Genomic DNA, 20,864 nt, shown 5'->3' on the forward strand with positions numbered 1-20,864 from the left:
GGGGGATGAGCAGKGATTTACCTCTTATTAGTGTTTTGACTTTTTAATAGGTCTAGCCTAGGTACTCACAGAATTAAATTTGCCTTATGTGGTCAGTCTGCCACAAAGCTAAAAACTTAAGAGGTAAAAAATGAAGTCTCAAGCTCTGTCAGCATGTTAGCTATAGAACACGTGTTCCTTTTTTTTCCCAGGGGAAGAAATTGCATGCTGATCAATTAACTGGTTTTCATTTTGTTCATCACTTTTTGTTTGGCTTTTTTTTTTTTTTTTTTTTTTTTTTTTTTTTTTTTTTTGGATCACTGAGCCCCAGCAACTGGTGTGTGTAGAGATCAATTTAATTTTATAAGCCTTGTATGTTTAGTCCTTAGGTCTGATTGGCTGTAGATGAGAAGCTGATTAGTTTGGTGGGCTTTAATGTGGCTTTGCAGTTAAGGGTATGATATCACTGTGTCTGTGCTGTTCAGTTTATGCTGTGGGATGATGCTCTCTGCTTTGGCTTATTTTTAACCCTGGCAGCTTCTAATAAGTGTCAAATAAGCAGCTTCTAATAAGCTGCTTAGAAGCTGTTGCTAGTAAGTGCCTCTGCTTTGCCATCCCCAAAGAATTATGCATGAGTTTCTTCCTCTTTTCCTTAAAGGATCTCAAGCTGGCCATATGTATAGCCATAGCTTGCCATTCTTGAGATAGCAGTATACCAAGGTGTCTACACTTGCAGAAGCTTTTTCCTTTTTTTCTGAAAACAAAATTCAAACATTTTGTCATCTGTCTCTCTGCAAATGCAGCCTATTCTCTTATAGAAAATTTTAACTGTTATTTTATGCAGTGTTTTTTCTTTTACAGCCTTTCAGCCATCACTTTAGAAGTGCCTCAGAAGAGTGACAGTGGTAACTGGCATTTCCCTCCCCCTTGTCAAATGCAAATTTCTCACCTCCCAAGTGTGAACATAAAAAGATCTCTTACTACCATTTTTTTTTTTTTTAGATAATAAAATTAGGCCATAGTTAGCTAAGCAGTGACCTGATTAGTGCTGGATCAACATGTTACCAACTCAAGGTTGTCACTACAAAGTTAGTGTGGTGAAGTCTGCCTGTTCCAACTAAAATGAAAGCAGTCTCTTGACACAGAGCAGTGCCGAAGTCAGCAGTTTCTGCAACGTGGGCCTGTATGCAGGTTGAAGGATCTCTTCTGTGTATATTTGTAACTACCCCTGCCAGTCTAATTCTTTATAATCAAATTCTTTTTGTTGTATTTTTACTCAGGAGGATATGAGTGAAAACAGTTCTAAGTGATTTTTTTGTTCTTTGGCTTTCCTTATCTATAAAAGATTTGGTTTTGCRAGGTATATTTAATGTTTTCTCTAAAGTAGGCCCCCTGAGAGATCCCATGGAGTAATTCACTTTGCTGAGTTAGCAGAKGAGGCCATTGGATAGAGTCAAAAAAAGATATTGCCAGCTGTGAAGCAAATGAATCAATAGCAGTGCAAGGGGATCACTTTGCTTCTTCAATACAAGAAAAGTGGCAGCACAGATGCAATATCTGACTTACAGATTTAAAAAAACAAATATAAACACACATACACACACACACACATTGGGTTGGCTTTTATTGGAAAGCCTAGATGCAATCTATAGTTATCAATTTGTGGAAAATTCAGGACACATATAAAGTTAAGAAGGCAAATTAAAAGAACAATACAAATCAGACGAAATATACATCTCAAAATATCAGGATAGCATTTTGACTGGCATTGTCTAAAATACTTAGAATCTCCTTTCTTTTTTTTCTGATTTTTGTAATACGCTTCTTTAATTATGCATATTTTTTCTTTAAAAAGATCTTTTGTTTTTATGTTCCCCAAGGTCACTATTTCCTGCAGGAGCATGTCCAGATCACAAGTCTTTTTTTAGCAAGAAATAGGCTCATTATACCTACTAACAAGGCCACTAATTGGCTTGATTTGACGGTATCTAAAATGATCACCAACAGATACTATAATTTGTTGTTTATTGGTGCCAGAACAAAGGAGAAGGGACTGGTATGCGCCAAGTTGAAGATATATTTCAATGTTGACATGTTATACAAGCTTTTCATATTCAAACAGAACAGAAACATTGGACATAATTTAGAATATGAGCCTATTTCAACAGAGAGCACTTACAGCATGCTAAATACAGTGCTGTGGAAGAGCCACCCAACRGAACTGCAAACACCCAGCATTTTACATCTTTTGAAAAGAAGATCAATGACACACCTCTGGGGTCTGACATACCATCCTCTCTAAATTTAGGGCCCTCAAGCTTCAAGGGTAAAAATACTAACGACTAMTCTGTGCTTTAATTCTAATAGATGATTAGCATTCATTATATGTGTAATTAGTTCTGTATGCTCTACCAAATACACACATACAGTAATAGCACTGATACTGTAGATTCGGTAGCGGCTTGGCTGGGAGAAATTCAAATCTGTTTGTATCAAACAATCCTAATGTGCAATTTAGAGTATGTAATACCATAGACTCTCAGAATACAAAGCAGTTAGAAAACTATTTTTATTACATCCACTTGAACCATTCATAGTTAAGACACGTTCACTTACTAGGTTCTGTCATTATAATACATGGATAGAAATACTGAGTATATTTCAATGAACAGCAAAACCCCCAATTTTGTCTCATCTTAAAAATATTTATTTTTGTGGCTGAATTTAGTGCTCATGAGACTAAAGCTCTAAGAATGGTTTCAGCCAAGATGTAGAACAGATGCCACACATGCCACCACAGGCTTCCTATAAGGAACCAGCTGCACAATTCAGTTCTTCCTGCAGCARATATACTGGGCCTTGGAGCAGAGCATGCCAAATCTATGCAGTGGTGTGGAGATGCAGAGTAGGCACTAGAACTGGACCTTCCTCCCCACCCCCMGGTTCAGTGTTCACAGTAATGGGATTTGATCTGCCGGCTGAAGGCCAGGAGATGAACCTACTGAACAGCCTGCCTGCCTAAAGAGCAATTCTGTAGCATCAGGTCAGAGGTACACTTCTTCTATCTGGCGTTATTAACATCTAAAAGAGCTGTATTATACAGAAGACAAAGTTGACATAACTGGATGAAACGACATCATTTCTTCTTCTTCTTCTACATACAATTTGCCAAGCACCTGAGACACTATTCTCTCCATTGTGAAACAAAGCTTCTAAAAAACCAACAGAAACCCCACCTGGTATGAATAAATGTCCATTTATTACATTAGGGCTGGAAAAAGACAAGGAAACCCCAACCTATTAAAGTGTTCCATCATACTAAACGAGACTTATTTGGTTACTGTGCCTTCTAACAATGACTGATGAAGTGGCACTGGCCTGGGTGACAGGAGAGGGAGGGGAGGGAGCTGTGGTCTGATTCAGCCAGCCACTTTGTGGAGTGTCCCATCCTATCAGCAGAGTGATAGATGCACAGCTTTAAACCTAATACAAAAATATTAACACTTTTGGACATTAGTCATCACTGTTATATCTCTACAATATAATCCTTTATACTGTACAGCTATAACATAAAAGGTGCAATTCCTTTTTCTTTAAAAAAAATCACACACAGCACATGTTTTTATCATTTTATTTTTAAGTATAAACCTTTTTAAACACTTTACATAAATTAACTCCTCTGAGACTAATATTTGATGTACAGTAAATTGTAATTCATATAAAAATCCATAAACAACTTGTCTCACATAATTTACAAAAAAATCAGGGTTTCCTTTGCTTATATGCAACAAGGATTCTACTTGCCATTTTCCCCCCAAGGCAAACCATATTAGCGTTGTAAAATCCATTATTAAATTCCCATGGTAGCATAAGTCACTTGTGCCAATGTCCTTTCAGAAAGCAGCACAGTTTAATGCAGTTGGGTTGTCTATAAACAGTAATTTTTGCCCCACGTTTTAAAATTAACAGATATATACCACATCCTATGCAGTGAGAAAGAGAGAGAAAAAGAGAGAGAGAAAGAGAGAGACTACTTCTCGTAAGCAAAGGTCAACAATTCAGTACTATTTGGAAACACTGTATGGGTTTGTATCTTAATTAAATACAGTGCCTCGAAGGAACAGACAGCCTGTTGCAAAATCTGTAGGCCTTTTAATTTTTTTTCTTCTTTTTTTTTTTTTTTAATACTTTTCAGTCCAACTTGAGTGCAGCGATATGCATATGTAAACATATTCTTTAAAGCAGATCACCTTTTAAGGTCATTGAGAAAAAAAGTTTTGTCATTAGCAGTATCATTCTTCTGGAAGGCGCTCTTTTGTTACAGAGTCTGGATTGTGCTACAGAAAAAATCTGAGCAAAGATGTAAGCTTAGGCTCAAGTAGTAATGCAGCAAAACAGTTTGGTCTCCTTTTTAGAAGACACTGGTACGCAGTCTCTTTGGCAGCCTGAGCTAAGCCAGTGTGTTACCTCTTTCCTATCTCACTTTGTCTGAGGAACTGTATATTGTTAGCACTGTCTGCTAATTCTGGATATTGCTCCACAGAGAGTACATAGTACCCATCGTATCCTTGTACCTTTCCAGCACTTAGCAACTGCCTCTTTTCACCTTCTGTCCACAACCTGGCGCCCTCCTCTCCATCTCTGACTCTCTGTTGTTCTCTGGCCCAGGCACTGGAAAGAGCTCTTTGCCTGGCTTGCTCCAGTATTCGGGCCTTTTCCTCATCAAGTGTCATGCCATAGCGGACGTGAAGCGCTAAAGCACCGTATTGCATTTCAACGTCGGCAAACCTACGAGTCCTGCCGTTCACCACAGTGGTGGACTGGGAAACAGTGACGTTGATGCCATTCTCCAGGGCCTTACGCCCACTTGTCAGCCTCAGTGTCCCAAGGTCACTCTCAGGGGAGGTGGTCTTGATAAARTAGTGTGTGTCCTTTCCCTCCACAGTGAAATGCAAGTTTTCTAGGTAGTAAGCGTTGTTCAAAACAGCTGCCACTTTTATGCAGTCCTCATTTGCAATGTTGAGCACGTTTGTTTGCACTTTGCCTTGATTGACAGCGAGCATCACCCCTTTCCCAATCAGAGACTTCACCGTGGCAAACCACAGCCATGACTTTTCTCCACTGGATTTCCGTCTGCTGACCTGCACTTCTGCCATCTTTCCCAGGGAAAGGAATGCCTTTGCTTGTCTCGCCACTTGTTGTTGCACTCCAGAAATTGGCTGTAAACAAGAATAGACAGAAGTTTTACCAGCCATCTGTAGCCCCCTAAATGCCAAACAGCCAGGATTTCTTGGTGTGCTGCCCATGGACAACAACAGGATATGCCACAACTGACAGTGCCAAGGAGTTAATTAGATCTGCATACTGATTGTGCTGCTGAGTTACAAAACTATTTTGCTAATGTTCAGTGCTTTTACTCTTTGTCTCCCTGACAACCTGCACAAAATCTGATTGAACTTCAGGGGCTATTTACTGGGCTGTATGGGACAGACTTGTAATAGCAATACTTAACTACAAGAATCACAGAATGATTTGSGTTCGAAGAGGACCTTGGAAATCATCTAGTTCCAGCTCCCTTGCTTTGGGACACCTTCAACTAGAYCAGGTTGCTCAAAGCCTCATCCAACCTGGCCTTGAACACCTTCAGTGATGCAACATCCACAGCTTTCCTAAGCTGTTTGTTCCAGGGCCTCACCATCCTCACAGTAAGGATCTTTTTCCTAATACGTAATCAAAACCTACCCTCTTCCAATTGGAACCCATTCCCTGTAGTCCTGTCACTAYATGCTCTTGGAAATATTCTTGCCCCATCTTTTCTGTAAGTTCCCTTCAGGTACTGGAAGGCTGCATGTAGGTTTCYTCATTTCCTCTTTTCCAGGCYGAACAATCCCAATTCTCTCAGCCTTTCCTCATAGGAGAGGTGCTCCATCCCTCTAATCAACTGGGTGGCCSTCCTTTGGACTTGCTTCAACAGGTTCATGTTCTTCCTGTACTGGGGAGCTCAGAGCTAGATGCTGTATTCCAGCTGAAGCCTCACAAAAGCAGAGTAGAGGGGCAAAATCCCCTCCCTTGTCCTGCTGGGTCTGCTGGTTTTGAAGCAGCCCAGGACACAATGGCTTTCTGGGCTGCCAGTGCACATAGCCAGGCCATGTCATGTTAATGTGGGTAATATGGTGTCATCTTACTATGGTGTCATCTCACTACGATGTCATCTCTTTCTCTAAGCTGGTTCAAGTATGATTCCTATCTACCACAAGTCCAGTGAAAAAGAGGAGATTTTTGCAGGTCATGAAGCTGTGCTCTAGAACTGGAACAAGCCTTTCTTTATGCTGAGTCAGGAGATAAGAGTGAAGTAGCCGCAGTCTGAGACCAAACTGCAGGGACACTCTCATAATCCTTCAAGCTGCTAAAGCAATGAGGGAAATCAAACTACAATGACAGCAAAAGAAATGAAAGCAAATGGTATAGACCAGTGAATTGGAATACTAGGAACTGATGCCCTTTCTTGCAAATATTTGCAGAAACTGATAAAAGGGATATRTGAAAAGAATGTGGACAATCCAGCTTTGTGACCTTCCATTTCAGTCCAAGTATCAGCCTCCTGCCTAAAAGAGCTTCTCTCCAAGAATTTCAGATGGGTGCAGCCCTGAATACAGCAGAATGCTTTGCTCATAGCTAGCAAAGACAAGAGACAATGAATGAAAAGAACCAACGAATGTGTCTAATGGAAAAGCTAGGATAGCAGAATGTCATGGAAGAGCTGTGTGTAGCCCACTCTGCCAGATGCACTCTAGGTAAAAGAGGATGGCTGGGGAACGAAACCCATTAGCATAACTGCAGTGGTTAGCCAGAACAGCTGAAAGAGCAGGAGCAGCTAGCAGGAATGTTTAGCAGCTAGATAGCAGGACAGCTCAAATTACAGGGTCAGCTGTGGTTGGGATCAGACTTTACAATTGTGAAGAATAGACACATCTCTCTAACCCAGGGTCTTAACGGCAACAAGCTGTGAATGAGCTGTACTGATAGTGGTGGGGAGCAGACCTCCAGTTGCCTCAGCAGGAAACAGAGAAAGATTTAAATAAATAGCTTTGACTGCACTTTTGAAAAGGAGTACTTAGTTTTTGATGATGATCCAGTCTATCTTCCAATTGACCCYTTCTCCCTTCAGTTAAATACTACTTAAACCATTTGATTCATTGCTGACAAATGAGTCAAAAGCCTGTTTAGTTTTCCTAAATTTCTGGATGGGAGACCAAGCAGGAGTCATTAAGATTCATACAACCWTAATTCAGCCTTGCTATTAATAAAAGCCTGGCAAAAAGTTTGCAAAGACTTCGTTTTGCAACAAGGGTAGCTTTCTGGAGGGGACAGCTCCTGAGGGAATTATGAATTAACTTGGACTCTCTATTCTTCTTGAATGTGGCAGATTTCTGTCTGCACTTGTAACAAGTATGGATTTCAGCTATTGTAAATCCTACATGAAAGCTATTGCGCACAAAATATATTGTAGACAGGAGTCATCAGTGAGAGCAGCAAGATGCTATAGCAACTTCATAATGACAAAGTTTGTTTATTTTTAACATGCATCCTCAGAGCTTGGTAAGGCTCACTCACTCCAGAATGTTTCAAAATACTAAGTGGTTTATGTGTTTGCTTCCGTCTCCTGGTTGCATTTGCTTGTACACCAGTGAATATCAGAGTAAGAGCTTCTTCCTACCTGAGAATTTTGTATCTTTATTTTCCTATCATGCGCTTCTTGCTCTGTCATGTCACATGCCCCAGGTATTCTTCATGTCATTGAGCTCTCTCTTCAAGATTTTTGACAACTAGCTGTCTGCTCTCATCTCTTTGACCAGACTGGTTCTGTTCCTGGTATGCCTTTGCGTTAGTAAGTGGATAATTTCATTCTTTAGCCGCAGAAACCTAAATAAACAACCTCTGATAGTTCTTCACAACCATGCCTGATGACAGGTTTCTTATCTCCCGATACAACTGGAATGTTTGCCATGTTCTTCCTTCACCGCTTTTGTTGCTCATGGGAGGCAGTAACKAAACTCATGCTGTGCTCTAAGGTCTTTCCCTGTTACTCAATTCCTTCCTATTAAAAATTAACTAACTAACTAACTAACTAACTGACTGACTAACTGACTGACTAACTAACTAACTAACTAACTAACTAACTAACTAACTAACTAACTAACTAACTAACTAACTAACCAACTTCCTGAATGCAAATTTAGCTTCCATATGTTCCCTTCTGCTGGGCCACCCTTCTAAGGACTTTCGGACTACATTGGGTTGAAGGATTTCTTAATATTATATCATCTTTAATTCTTGTAACATTCTCTATCATGATTTTGGTAAAAAGAGATCCTTTTTAAGACTGCTTGCAATGGGATCACCCATTTTAATGTCTCTTAACTCTTCCTTCTAAACTGAAAACCATAGGACTTTTGAGTGCATAGGTCTTTGATCTTTGAGTAAGCCTAATTTGTAAATATAATTTTCTTAAATAGCAGACTTAGATTTTACTTCCACATTTATTTCTTCTATTATTTAAAACTGTAGCAGGTTTCCAGAATGAAAGTTCATTTTTTGCTTTCAAAGAATTTCATAAGAACCTGAGTTTTACTTTTATGTAATATAATAGGTTTTACCTCAGGTAATTTCAGTTTCAGTATTTTATCTTTTAATAAAACATGGTGTCCATARTGCATGATTAATATTAAAAAAAGTAAAATTATAATGGTGTCTGGTATGTGTATATTATATCACCTGTTCTTCGCTTATTTCACAGTCTATTTTTTACTACAGTGTTCAGTTACTGCCTTCAGGCAAAATGTTAGCAGAAATCTAATCTCTGTAATTTCTGCTATGAAAATCAGACATCTTTAAAGCATCTTAAACTTATTTGCATTGATTATTGTCTTTTAAAATTTTTATTATTCCTGAAAGCCAACAAAAACTTATATAAAATAATACCTAACTTAGCAAATCTGTAAAAAACCCCTCCATCTGCAATTTCTTAAAATCTTTTGAAACTAGATAAAGGTACTGTTCAGATCTAACTTAGCAAATAACCCTGGCTGTCACAATTATCCATGCATAATAAGATCTGAATAGAAGGGAACATTCTGTCTTGTTCAATTTGTATGTTTAGTTTCTTACTGGTATGTCTTCCCACTGCTGGCTCTTCACAAGTTCATAGGAAGGTTCTGTTAAATCAAATTTTGGAACAGGGAAGCCAGGAATGGCATTGTGCAGATGGAAGCCAAATGTCACCAGCCAGCTGTTAACATCTGAAAGAGAATAATCACAAGAAAAAAAATTGAGAAAAATATTAGAGTTGTTCTATATTTTGCAATCATACAATTTTTACATATAATAGCTTTTGGCATAGCTGATTTCCTTTTATAACATGAACATTATTCAACAGTCTTTGTTTTAATATGTATGGATTTAGATTTGTGCTGCAGCTACACTAGCAAGCCTATACAGGAAACTAACAGTTCTACTCAAAAAAGAAAACAACTGTTCTGTGTAGGAGTTGCGCTAGGCTCAGTTGAAAGGTATTGCAGGGTTCAGCAAGTCTGAAGGCCTCAGTGACTTCCAGAACAATTATGGCAGCACAGTTAAGGGGAGATTTCCTTGTAATGCAGCCCATACTGACTGGAATTTCATAGTCAGGCTAAACATGCTTTATGCCATACCTTCATCATCAACACTTTAAAACAAAGCCAAAAAAGAAGTACCGCAGAATACACCTTGTCCTTTTGTCATGTGCATGTTATTGTAATGTCTTCAAGCTACTCCTGAAATAGCACCTACATGGCCAATTACCTTTTAAATTATTTGGCAGATATTTTTTGTTGATTTAAGAGGTCTGCCCCTCTTCAAGATGATGCTGGATCGATGAAATTAAAAGCTAATGAAATGCATCAGTAAGCAGACAGGATACTAAATTATCATTAGATAACATTATTTACGATACATTTCAAGTTCTTTTAAAAATAAATTAGGCGTGCCAACAGTTAGTTAACTATTTGGCAAGAATGAGTGCTCTGCCTTGTTTCTGTTTTTCTATACTATCTTCCACAAATACTAAGATCAGAGGTTGGCAGAGTGCTCCTTACCAAGTCTACTAATTTTTCTTTGAGAAAGCTCCAAATAAGTGGAACAAGGAAGCAAATTTTTCCAAAAATTAAAAGAATAAAAAATATTTATCTTACAAGAATTTCTAACATTTTTTATATAAATTATATGCCTCATGASGCTCTGCATTTAAAACTGCCAGTCAGCCAAATCAGTAATTGTAATAATAACCTTATGTAAGCAGTGTGTGTCAGTGCATTTCAGACATCAAAGATGTTAAGAAAAGAACCAAAACTGTATTTTGAGGGCAATTTCTGACCTAAGTGCATGATTCTCAATGCCACCAAGAATCTGATTACAACTGCATGCCCTCCAGCACATGCTGCTAAAACAGATTCAGAGGTCTGTTATTATCCTTACTCCCAGGCAGCCTGTTAGCAACTCACTTAATAGCTACTGTTTGTTAAATTAATGCAAACCCCCTTGATTCCCAGGATGCACTTCTAAGTGGTAGTCTCACAGCTCCTAAGTAAGTGGGGCTGAGCCCTTCCTGTAGACTACCAATGTCTGTGTATTTTATATTATTTACATCTGTTCAAATACAAACAATCAAATATATCTGAGCCATACATTTTTCCAAAAATTCTGGTGCCATGCAGTCATATTTTTGGTATGTATAATAATGGAAAACATGACACATCACTACCTTTAGAACCAAAAAAGCATATAGGTTCCCTAAGAATGGAGATATGAAAGTGGCATGTTAGCACCATTTTATTAACAAAAGAGAAGTTTACTCCTTTTTCTTTAGTATCCTACTCCTTCCCTGCACCTGGCTGTGTACTCATTACTTTGTGCTAGTTCTGGAGCTTATTGGGCAATTTACAACCTTGCAAAAGCCTGCCCTGAAGAATATCAGCCMACTTCCAGTAAATATTTTCTGTGTTATTGCTGAGTTGAACTGATCACAGAAGGACTCCTCCTGCCCTCACTACCTACAGTCTCAATCCCTCTAAATTGGATGCCTGTAGGTCCAGCATCCCCAAGCTGCAATCAGGTAACCTTCTCTTACCTGTGATATAATCCTTCACATCGTGTATTTTACTGGCGGGGTTGTTGTTTCTAAACATGTACAAATTAAAAGGAGCTGGATCCTTCCCAATTCTCTTCCAGATTTCAATATCCGGTGTTGTCCACCGGCCTGCCAGTATGTCATAATCTCTTTCTCCGAAGTGGACTAGCTTGGTCAGTGGGTCGTATAAGCCTCCGTGGAATCCAATTACCAACTGGAAGTCAAGGTTAGAGTCAAAATAGATCTCTCCATAGGCAGTGTATTGAATTTGTTTAAGCATGAGACCATTGCTACTGAAAACAGCCAGTGGTGTCCCCGTATTGTCTGATGCAATGTAAAACTCATCTCCACTGCTAATTTCCATGGCAAAAAGGTGTCCTTGCAGATCATAGTAAAGAGATGTGATTTCCGAACTTGAGTGGTTATATACATGAGTTATCCTGGTTGGGTAAGTAAGGTCTGCGTAGAAGAACTGGAGATGCTGTCCAAGGCTAGTTTTACTGGAAACTCGTCGTCCAAGTCCATCATAACGGTAAATCACTGTCCACCCACTGCCTTTGCTATAAACTCGAGTAAGAAGGCCCTTTGAACTATATTCAAAGATTTCAGTACCCCTCTGACGCAGAAATCCATCTTCATCTAACCTGTACTGAACATCTCCTAGTCGGGTTATTCTGTCTCTCAGGTCGTACCGAAGTGGAGTCAAACGGGCGCTGCTGCTGGGGTTGAGCAAGTGGAGGTTGCCATTCAGGTCATAGTTGTATCGCCACATTATTTTTTCATTCAGATAAACAGTCTGGAGCTGACCATCTACATCATATTCGTAAGCATATTTTGTGGTGTTGGCAAATGGCCCAATTTTAATTTCTCTTTTAGTTACTCGTCCCATGTTATCATACTGAATTGTAATCCAATACATTAATGACCGAAATATTTCATACTGAATTTCCTTGATGCGCCCATGTGCATCGAAGTGTTTTGTGTATGTCATTACAGCTGTTGAAATGATCTGGTTAATATCATAATATATAACTCCAAATTTTCCAAACTGTTCAACTTTGCCAGAGATATCGTCAAACTGGTAGAGATCAATAGGCAATGGGGTTTCATTGATGACACCTTGCATGCTAGTCACTCTGAAGCTATTGTCATAGCTGTAGTCAAATCGGGCATTGACCATTCCGTCTTCACTGAAGCGGAAAATCTGTCTGTCAATCAATGGGCCAATTTGTCTGTATCTAATAGTGCAGATAAAACCATCGCTTTGGAGGTTTACTGTTTTCAGGACTCCTGCTGTCTCATCGTAAGTAAAACTAACTCTTGTACTATCATACAAAATTTCTGAAAGCTTGGTCTGCCGTCTGTACTTGAATAATACTCTTCGGCTTGTCCCCAGGAAAGCAGTTTGAAGGAGCTGCCCTTCTTCATTGTAGTCCATTATAACAGAAGCATTACTTTCCGGGGGGTTGTATATATTCCGGTAATAGCCAATGGAGCGGATAGTCTGCATGGTATGACGAGCAACACTGGGCATGGTGACAGCAGAAAGCCGATCCAACAAATCATATTCAAAGATATACTGCCGTTGGCTATGGAGCAGAAGAACCATTGACTGAAAATTAAGAACAGATTTTTATCATGTGACAAATGGTGCAGTATCTCCCCTCCCACCATATACTGATACTATTTCTTCACAAAAATGTGACATTCCCACTTGAGAAAATTATCTCCTCTTTAATTGAGTTATCCTTGACCTTACATGTTGCTAACATCTCCCTGCCTAATTTACGTGTATGCTTAATTGTAAGGGGTTCTCTAATTAGTAGTTCCACATTCATAATTTGCTACTTGTTATGACTGTATCACTCTTTTATCAAGCATTCACAGCTAAACAGCAGATTGTCAATGGATTCAGATAAGTCATGTTTAATATGGGAAGAAGTAAAACTGTCTTAGAGCCATTAACTCACAACGAGAACAACATATGGGAGATACAATTTCTTCCCTACAATTAGAGATGATTTTGAAGAATTCGAATAGTGTGAGGTCTCTGAATACTGTGTTCTTGTTCTGTAAGCTTTTGACACATAGGCAAAACAATTGTTTGACTATTCATATCAAAAGGAGCTACTTGGAATTATTCTGACATTTTTCTAATGCRTGACTATTATATATCATAGGTCTTGATTAAATTATGTGTGTGGGGTAACTAGTAAACAATATTTGCTGAGCAAAAGCTTCAACAGAAATATATTTAAACCCCTGAAAGTAATGGATTCTATTTTTGCAAAGCAGACGTGAGACCTCACAAGGGTGATTTTCACAGATATTTCTAGAAGGAGAGCTATCATTGAGCAATTGTTACTAATATATATTGATTCCTAATCTTCTGCCTATCTCTTATTTTGATTCTACAACATATATAAAGTACAAATTGACAGGTGTAACTATTTAGAAAAAAGAGCTTTCCTTGGTAGTGAAAACAGCCCACAACAGTGAGGCATTTGCAAACAAATTATTTTCAGCTGACTTGAATTGTAGATAGTCCCTGTACCTTATTTTAAGTGTTAAGATAAAAAGTAAATACAGATGCTTCTTGTTAGTCAGTGGCCTAAATAATTTTAAAACACATCAATTCCTAGCAATTAACTACAGCATGATTACATATCTGTGGAACGAAACATTCCCCTTGGAATSACATGTTGATACTTAGAATAATTGCAATGTGCTTCCACTACCTATTTTTTGCTTTGTATGCAGCTGTGAGGTGCTGCAGAATTTCAGCACATTCCAAACATTTAAAAAAAMCCCTGAGTGTTCTTTACCTTTTCCAAATATGTGTAACTCCAAGTTTTCCCATCAGCAAACACTCTAGACACTATCCTTCCCTGTCCATCATACTCTATTTTTTCACTAGTCGTGCCTCGCTGTATGCTGCCTATTTGACCTGTGGATGAATAGGTAACATTGACAGCCATCAGCTTGCTGCTCGGGAGCCACAGGGTGGGGTGCCCTGACGTGTCGTAGGCAATCCTCAGCAGGAATTTACGGTGGTCATCGTAGATCTTTTCTGTCTTTGTGGTTCGATCAAAGTCAACTGAAAGGAGGTTTCTGCCATTAACCTTTTTAAAGCAAACAAAATGACACAATAAATCATGCTATTCAAACCCCAGCCACCTGTTACTTTCACAAAGCTAGCTATTCTTTAAATACCATTTGCAGTGATTGATTTGCTGTATGTGTAAATTATTTTAGCAACTTCTTGATGTAATTGTAAGGCACTATATTAGTATCTACCACAGAAGGTCTGATTATATGAAGAGATGGCTCAGAATTTGTTGCAAGGTGTTTCTTCTGCATGCTTAATCAACTGTTAAGAAAATACTGTAAGATGTGTACTGAAATCCTCTGWAATAAATGGGGTAATTTCAATGAAGAACTATTTCTTTTGTAGGCAGTCCAAAGTATATGTAGCAAATTATTGTCAAAATATATCCCCAGCAACTGCTTTTCCAGTTTATAACAATCGTGCTAAGAAAGAACTGAATCCCAGTCCTTCACAGGAAGTATTTTTCAAAAGAATAAATACAAAATGAAGATCTTCAAAAGCCTGTTAAATCTTAAAATTAAGGTTAAACAGTTTTTAGAACATAGGTATTCCCCTTYTGGATCAAATGGAAGTTTAACTTAGTATAGCATCCTGGTATAAATACCAGTATTTAAAAGGCTGAAATCCTTATTAGAGGATTATATCTTCCTCCTAGTTAAGTGATCACTTAAAACCATAAGATCACTGGAAGACTACTGACCTGTTGAAAACCAGTTATAAATGCTTTGAAGTTTGTAACTATTTTGATTTGAAAATAAAGCCTTAATACATTCAACATTTATGTTGAAAACCTTATTATTGATTTATGTAAACTACAGTGATGGATAGTGATTTCTATGTAATAATTTTACACTGAAATCCACCCCCTACCTCCCTTTAGGGTTCTTAATAAACCAACTTTCAGTTTCATTGAATTAGCCTTGTTTTTAAATTTATAAAAGGAAAATGTCTGGTTTTCTTTTCATATATCAGTATCTTCGCACTTCTCCATTCCCTTCAGGACTGAATTGTGTTTTAGTGTTCTCCAACAGGCCTCGAGGATTTCTTTGTTCATGTGTAAACCATTTCTGTATCTGCTGTGTCTTTTTAAATTTGTTCCAGGTGGGTTGAACGTGGTAACTGAGATTTTTCAACACTGTATTTTGTGAACATGTGCAAAGTAGGGTAGAAATCGACAGACAGCTATGTGTATTAAGAATTATTAAAAAATTCTTTTTCAAGTACTTCATACATACATTACAAAGGGTGAATAAAGATGGCTGAATAACATTAAGTAAAGAACAAGAGTATAGATAGAGACAGACCAAAGAAATGACTGGAGAATTTTTGCATTTTACAGGCTGAATGTTCAAAACTCCATTTATCATGGATGTTGGTAGCTATATGCTTTGGCTGATTAGCTTCTAAAAGATCAATATAAATTAGATCCTTTATTATTGGTATAAAATATTAAAGTGCTGGTGATAGGTCACAGGCAAATAAGAAACAAAATTCCTACAAATGCTCAGTTTTGCTCAGTCCATCTATTTATGTACAACATCTTTCTCTTTTTTAATGTGAAATCACTGGCATCAGAGGAACCTGCACTATCTATTTCAGAAAAAAATAACGTTTTCATGTACATCTCCTAGGTAAAGAACACAAAGTTTAGCAGACACAGTATAGCTGTTTTACCTGTTTAATGAACCATCAAATGTTATTTAAATATAATCTGAAAAATTAATGCTAAAAGTCTGGTTTTAGAAGTAGGTTAAACTTCGCTGTGAAGTATTCCCATTCAACTCCTTTTTGTAATTTTTTTCACTTCTTTGTTTTCAAGTAGTTTTTGTTTAAATTTTTCAACTTCTAATATTAGCTCATTTACCTAGATTAATTCAATTCTTAATTTTTTTTTTTATCTCTGGCTTTTTTTTCCCCCAGTGTGCACTCATCTCTGCATGTCCCTTCCTGTATTGCTTCTCTGATTTTTGTCCTTCCCTTTCTCTTCATCTCCCCTTCCTTATTTTACATTTAATTATGATTCTTATAAACTTTCTTGTCCACCTCTTGGGATTAGACACTGAAGTTAAAATGGGCACTTCTGATTTTTGAACTGGCAAAGAAGAAGGGTGGTTTTCTGGTTAAGGCAGACGATCAAGCAATTGTGGTTCATTTCTTGGCTMAGCACATCCTTCCCGTGTAAACTGCAACAAAGTGCTTAATCCACTGTCTCACTGCCCTACTGCTAACTGGGATAGTAACATCCCTTGCCTTCTCACTTCCCATCTGTCTGGTCTGTGTAAGGGCAGAATATGAGGGGAAGGAAAGGAAATACCTCTTGTTCCAGCCAGTTTCATGCTTTCAGACTTTGTTGACAGGTCTTGCATTCAGACATGAGCTGTTGGTGAAATTTTGGCTGTGCTTGCCTAACCTCACAATACAGATGGCAAATAGAGTAACAATGAATTTTGAGGATATAGCTTCTCTCATTGGGCACTATAGGGCTGGAATAACACAGCTAAAGCTAAAGCAGTGCCTTCAACTGAACTGCTTWATTACATCTCTGCTACCCAAATGCTTTTTCAGGAAAAGCTGAATGTTTTTATTGTGTCCAAGATAACCACATTTTAAATATATTGGAAACCTCTGGGTTTCATTATGATAAAAATTGTACTTGATGAAATTTTCAGAGATGAAACACTTAACGACACCAAACTGAGTCTTTTGACAGTCCCTATCTACCGTCCTGATATGTTTCAGTAATTTACATCTCCATCTATGTTCCTCTGCTTTAATTCCTGTTTTTCTTTCCAATGAGAAGCATGAAATCTGTCTGTGATTCTTCTGTTATGAGTAGAAATACACTGCTGTGTCTTACAGAGATTCGAGGCAATGTGAAAACAGGGGACCTTTGCAGAGCTTGGAGTACATCAGGTCTCAACGGGAGGCAGAGCAAACTCCTCTTGTGAGCTTCCTTGCCTGTGTTACCTGTCTTCTCTGGGTGCATCCCCTGAGACAGAGTTCATACCAGTTTCTTCGTTTGAGACCTTTGAGAGACCCTCAATACACAGGCCCGAAAAAGGCTCTCCTGTCCTCTGCCAGGACCTTTGCCTACAACCAGCCTGTAGACGAAATGCACAGCTCCAGATGTAGAACTGGCTTACTGGACCATTACAAAACAGTCAGAACAAAAGAAGGACTGACAGAGGATTGTTGACTTAAGGAAAGGCAACATAATTCCTAATTAGTTTCTTTAGAAAGATTACTAGTACGGGGCAGAAATAATAGAAAACCTAGACAGTACCTGACAATGTACTTTGTAACATTAGATACTGCATATATATAACACAGTGGAAGTATCACAGAGATGAGTACATGTACTGGCAATACATTTTGTCACTGTTTTTTGTCTGTATTTGTCTTCTTTGCAGCAAAAGGCTGATGACATATCTGTCTGTACATGGAAATGATGAACTCTCTAAGTTATTCCTGTTCTTCTTTTCCTTGTTTTCTTTTTCTACTGTCCTACCTCCTCCCATCCCCCCCCCGACTGACATTTTGGTAATACCTTTCTATATAAATCAATTTCATAAAAAGTTCTTTTTTTTTTTTTCATTGCTGCCAAGTTTATTTCCTTTTTTTTGAGGCATTTTTCTCTTATTAGCTCATTCTCCACCTGCCTCCTACTTCTCCTACTTTGAATTAGTATAATTTTATCCTAATCTGTAATCTTTCATTTTCCCCATAATTTTGTAAAATCTTTCCCTTTTGTTTGCTTTTTTTTTGGTGTTAATTCTTCTAAGTTAAAGTTGCCCATGACAACTTTACCTCCTCTTTTTCTTTTACCTCCTCTGCACGTGAATGCCAAAACTTAGCGTCACTTCTGAGAACTGCATTTGTGGTGATTTCTTTCACTGCCAAACCTCTCTTAGGMTTCTTTCACAAACGAACTGGCAGGTGTATTATATCACTGTGGAATGTAATGACATGCTTATGAACCAGAACCACAAGGATGAGCTTCAGAATCATGGCTTCCTTTTCTTCTTCCTTGTCGATGTAAGGTAGCTGCCACAGGCAGGTACTAGTGGTTTGTTCTTAAGCAGCAGCTACTGATTCTTGGAAAAATATACATTCCTCTTTAGAGACAGCAGTAGAGAATATAATCTGTATGACAGCGTACCCTCCTTTCTTGTCCCAATGGAAGATACAAAAGAATTTRAGATTTCAAATGGCAAGAAGTCAAGTGGTCTGAAATTACTTACCTTCATTTGATACACTCCTAGGCCTTATTTGAAAGAACTGAGTTCAGTTCTAATAGTAAGTCAGACCTTTGATGTGGTCTTGAAATGGTCTCCTGGCAACACAATTTTAAATGCCTAATCTATGCTGTCTTTACCAAATGGCTGTCATATATCATAGTTTGCTTCCTACTTGTATTTCACTCACTATACAGGAAGAAGAAATGCCAACAAAATGGTAAAGACATACGTTAGAGGAATATGCCATACAYATCGACACACACTTAAACCCTTTCTACAATAAGACTTAGTAAAATTTTAATTTAAAACAGAAAGAGAAATAAAATCCAGGGATCATGCTAACTTATGGTACAATTGTTTAAAACAGGATTCTGAATCAGTTGCATGAATTCAGTACCAGAAAGAAAACCAGTAAAGSAAAGTAGAAAATTATTCTTTTTAGCCACTCCAGGCTAAAACCAACAGTTTAAATTCCAGTGTGCTGATTTCAGCTAGAGTAAAGTTAATTTTCTTCACAGAGGCTAGTACAGAGCAATGTTTTGGATTTGTGCTGAACACAGGATTGATAACATAGAGATGTTTTTGTAATTGCTGGACAGGGCTTACACAGAGCCAAGGCCTTTTCTGCTTTTTGTAGAGCCACACTGGACAGGAAACAGGGTGTATAGGGGACTGGGAGGAGACACAGCTGGGACAGGTGACCCCACRTGACTGAAGGGATATGCCAGACCATATGGGATCATGCTCAGTATGTAACGTGGTGGACATTTGGAGTGATAGTGTTTGTTTTCCAAAGTCACATTATGTGTGACAGGGCCCTGCTCTCCTGGAGATGGCTGAACACTTGTCTGTCCATGGGAAGCAGTGAATTAATTCTTTGTTTCGCTTTGTTTTTGTGCACGGCTTTTGCTTTCCCTCTTAAACGGTCTATCTCAACCTACGAGGTCTATGGGTTTTACTGTTCCAATTCTCTCCTTGATTCTGCTGGTGGGGGAGTGAGTGAGCAGCTGTGTGGGCCTTGGCTGCTGCCTGGGGTTAAACCACAACACACAGAAAAGAGCAATTAGTAAGTAAAACAGCCCATAAAAGAAGTAATAAAACCAAGTATTTCCAGGTCTACAGTCAACTTGTCTACAGTAAATACTCTGTGGTTGTTGGATGGCAATACCTACAGGAATGTATTTACATTTCCTCATTCCTTAATGAGAATGCAGTAGATACCATGCACGCTAGTGTGCTTACCCTGAGCTTTCGGCCAAACACGTTGACTTTTCCTTGGGCTTGCTCTTTGCGGAATCGCCATTCCACCAAGTTCTGCCCGTTCTCTCCCGGGAGGGTCATGTTTCTCTTTGCCATGGTTGGGTTGGCAGTGCCAGCCAAGACGTGCGGTTCTGTCTGGTAGTGTGAGTCCAGGCCGCTGGCGTACAGGATTCTCAGTGAGCCGTCATAACCAATCTGATAGCTATTTCTTAACTGATCTGAAGAGGCCAAAAAGATCATTACAGGTTACCTACATGGGTTAAGACTCTGCCTTTGTACTGCACTTTATGAAATATGAAATACGCATCTTCACATAAACTGAYGCAATGGTAATAAAGAGTCAGGATGAGATAGTTAAAAATAAGTGTATCTATCCCATAGAAGCATAAATGCCTTTTGGACCTGTCATCAAAATTACTCAAACACTTAAGAAAGTCTCATCCTCACAGTATATTCTTTCGATTGGCACAAAACACATTCTCTGCTGTTTCATTAGGCACTTTTGGCCTAATCCTAAGCATACTGTGACTACTCACTTTTGCAAGGATGTAGTTGCTYGGATATTATATGCCATTAATAAACTAAGGTATCACATCATACTATTTCTGTACCTATTTCCCTTTCAATCCATGTCTTCTTTCCAAGATTCCTTTATAATACAGAGTAAGTATGCTACTTCCCATAGCTGCTTACAAAAGCTATTTCGTTAGAAAACTTACTTAATTCTACTTTCATTGCAACTACTGCTTTTCCTGAACAGTTGTTTCTACATAGGTGTAAAAATGTGTAAGTATCACTCCTTCCTCCAAACACTGTGCCGGTAAAGTTTCACTTCTAATTGGAGCTGCTTGTAACACAAGAAAATTATTTTCAGACTGTTACCTGCTGCGAAATCTTTTGTTTACAGTACCTTGAACCATGGTATAGAAAGAATCAATTGATGATAAGTTGGATGTGATGCTGACGTCTTCCTCTCTACTGGACGACTCAATGTCCACTGTAATGGCCCTTTCCATTTCCCCATGAAGGTTAGTGACGACTCCAGTTGGGAATGTAACATTTGTTAGACGGCCCTCACTATCGTAGCTAAAAAAAAAAAAAAAAAAAAAAAAAA

General features: G+C 38.4%; 1 protein-coding gene across 1 annotated transcript in view; it reads right to left on the reverse strand.

Annotated features, from left to right (window-relative positions):
• Positions 1 to 1,592: 1,592 nt before the first annotated feature.
• TENM3 (teneurin transmembrane protein 3) overlaps positions 1,593 to 20,864 on the reverse strand; it is a 406,242-nt gene continuing 386,970 nt past the window's right edge. The window contains exons 25-30 of the mRNA XM_057377891.1: positions 20,661 to 20,836; positions 19,733 to 19,968; positions 13,969 to 14,265; positions 11,144 to 12,755; positions 9,148 to 9,278; positions 1,593 to 5,198 (exon numbers count right to left, since the gene is read on the reverse strand). Coding sequence (XP_057233874.1) covers positions 4,443 to 5,198; positions 9,148 to 9,278; positions 11,144 to 12,755; positions 13,969 to 14,265; positions 19,733 to 19,968; positions 20,661 to 20,836 — 3,208 coding nt within the window. The 3' untranslated portion in view covers positions 1,593 to 4,442. The remainder of the gene's footprint in view (positions 5,199 to 9,147; positions 9,279 to 11,143; positions 12,756 to 13,968; positions 14,266 to 19,732; positions 19,969 to 20,660; positions 20,837 to 20,864) is intronic.

The sequence above is a fragment of the Malurus melanocephalus genome, unplaced genomic scaffold (genome assembly GCF_030028575.1).
Source record: "Malurus melanocephalus ecotype Western Australia unplaced genomic scaffold, MMel_1.1 scaffold_330, whole genome shotgun sequence".
Taxonomy (NCBI): domain Eukaryota; kingdom Metazoa; phylum Chordata; class Aves; order Passeriformes; family Maluridae; genus Malurus; species Malurus melanocephalus.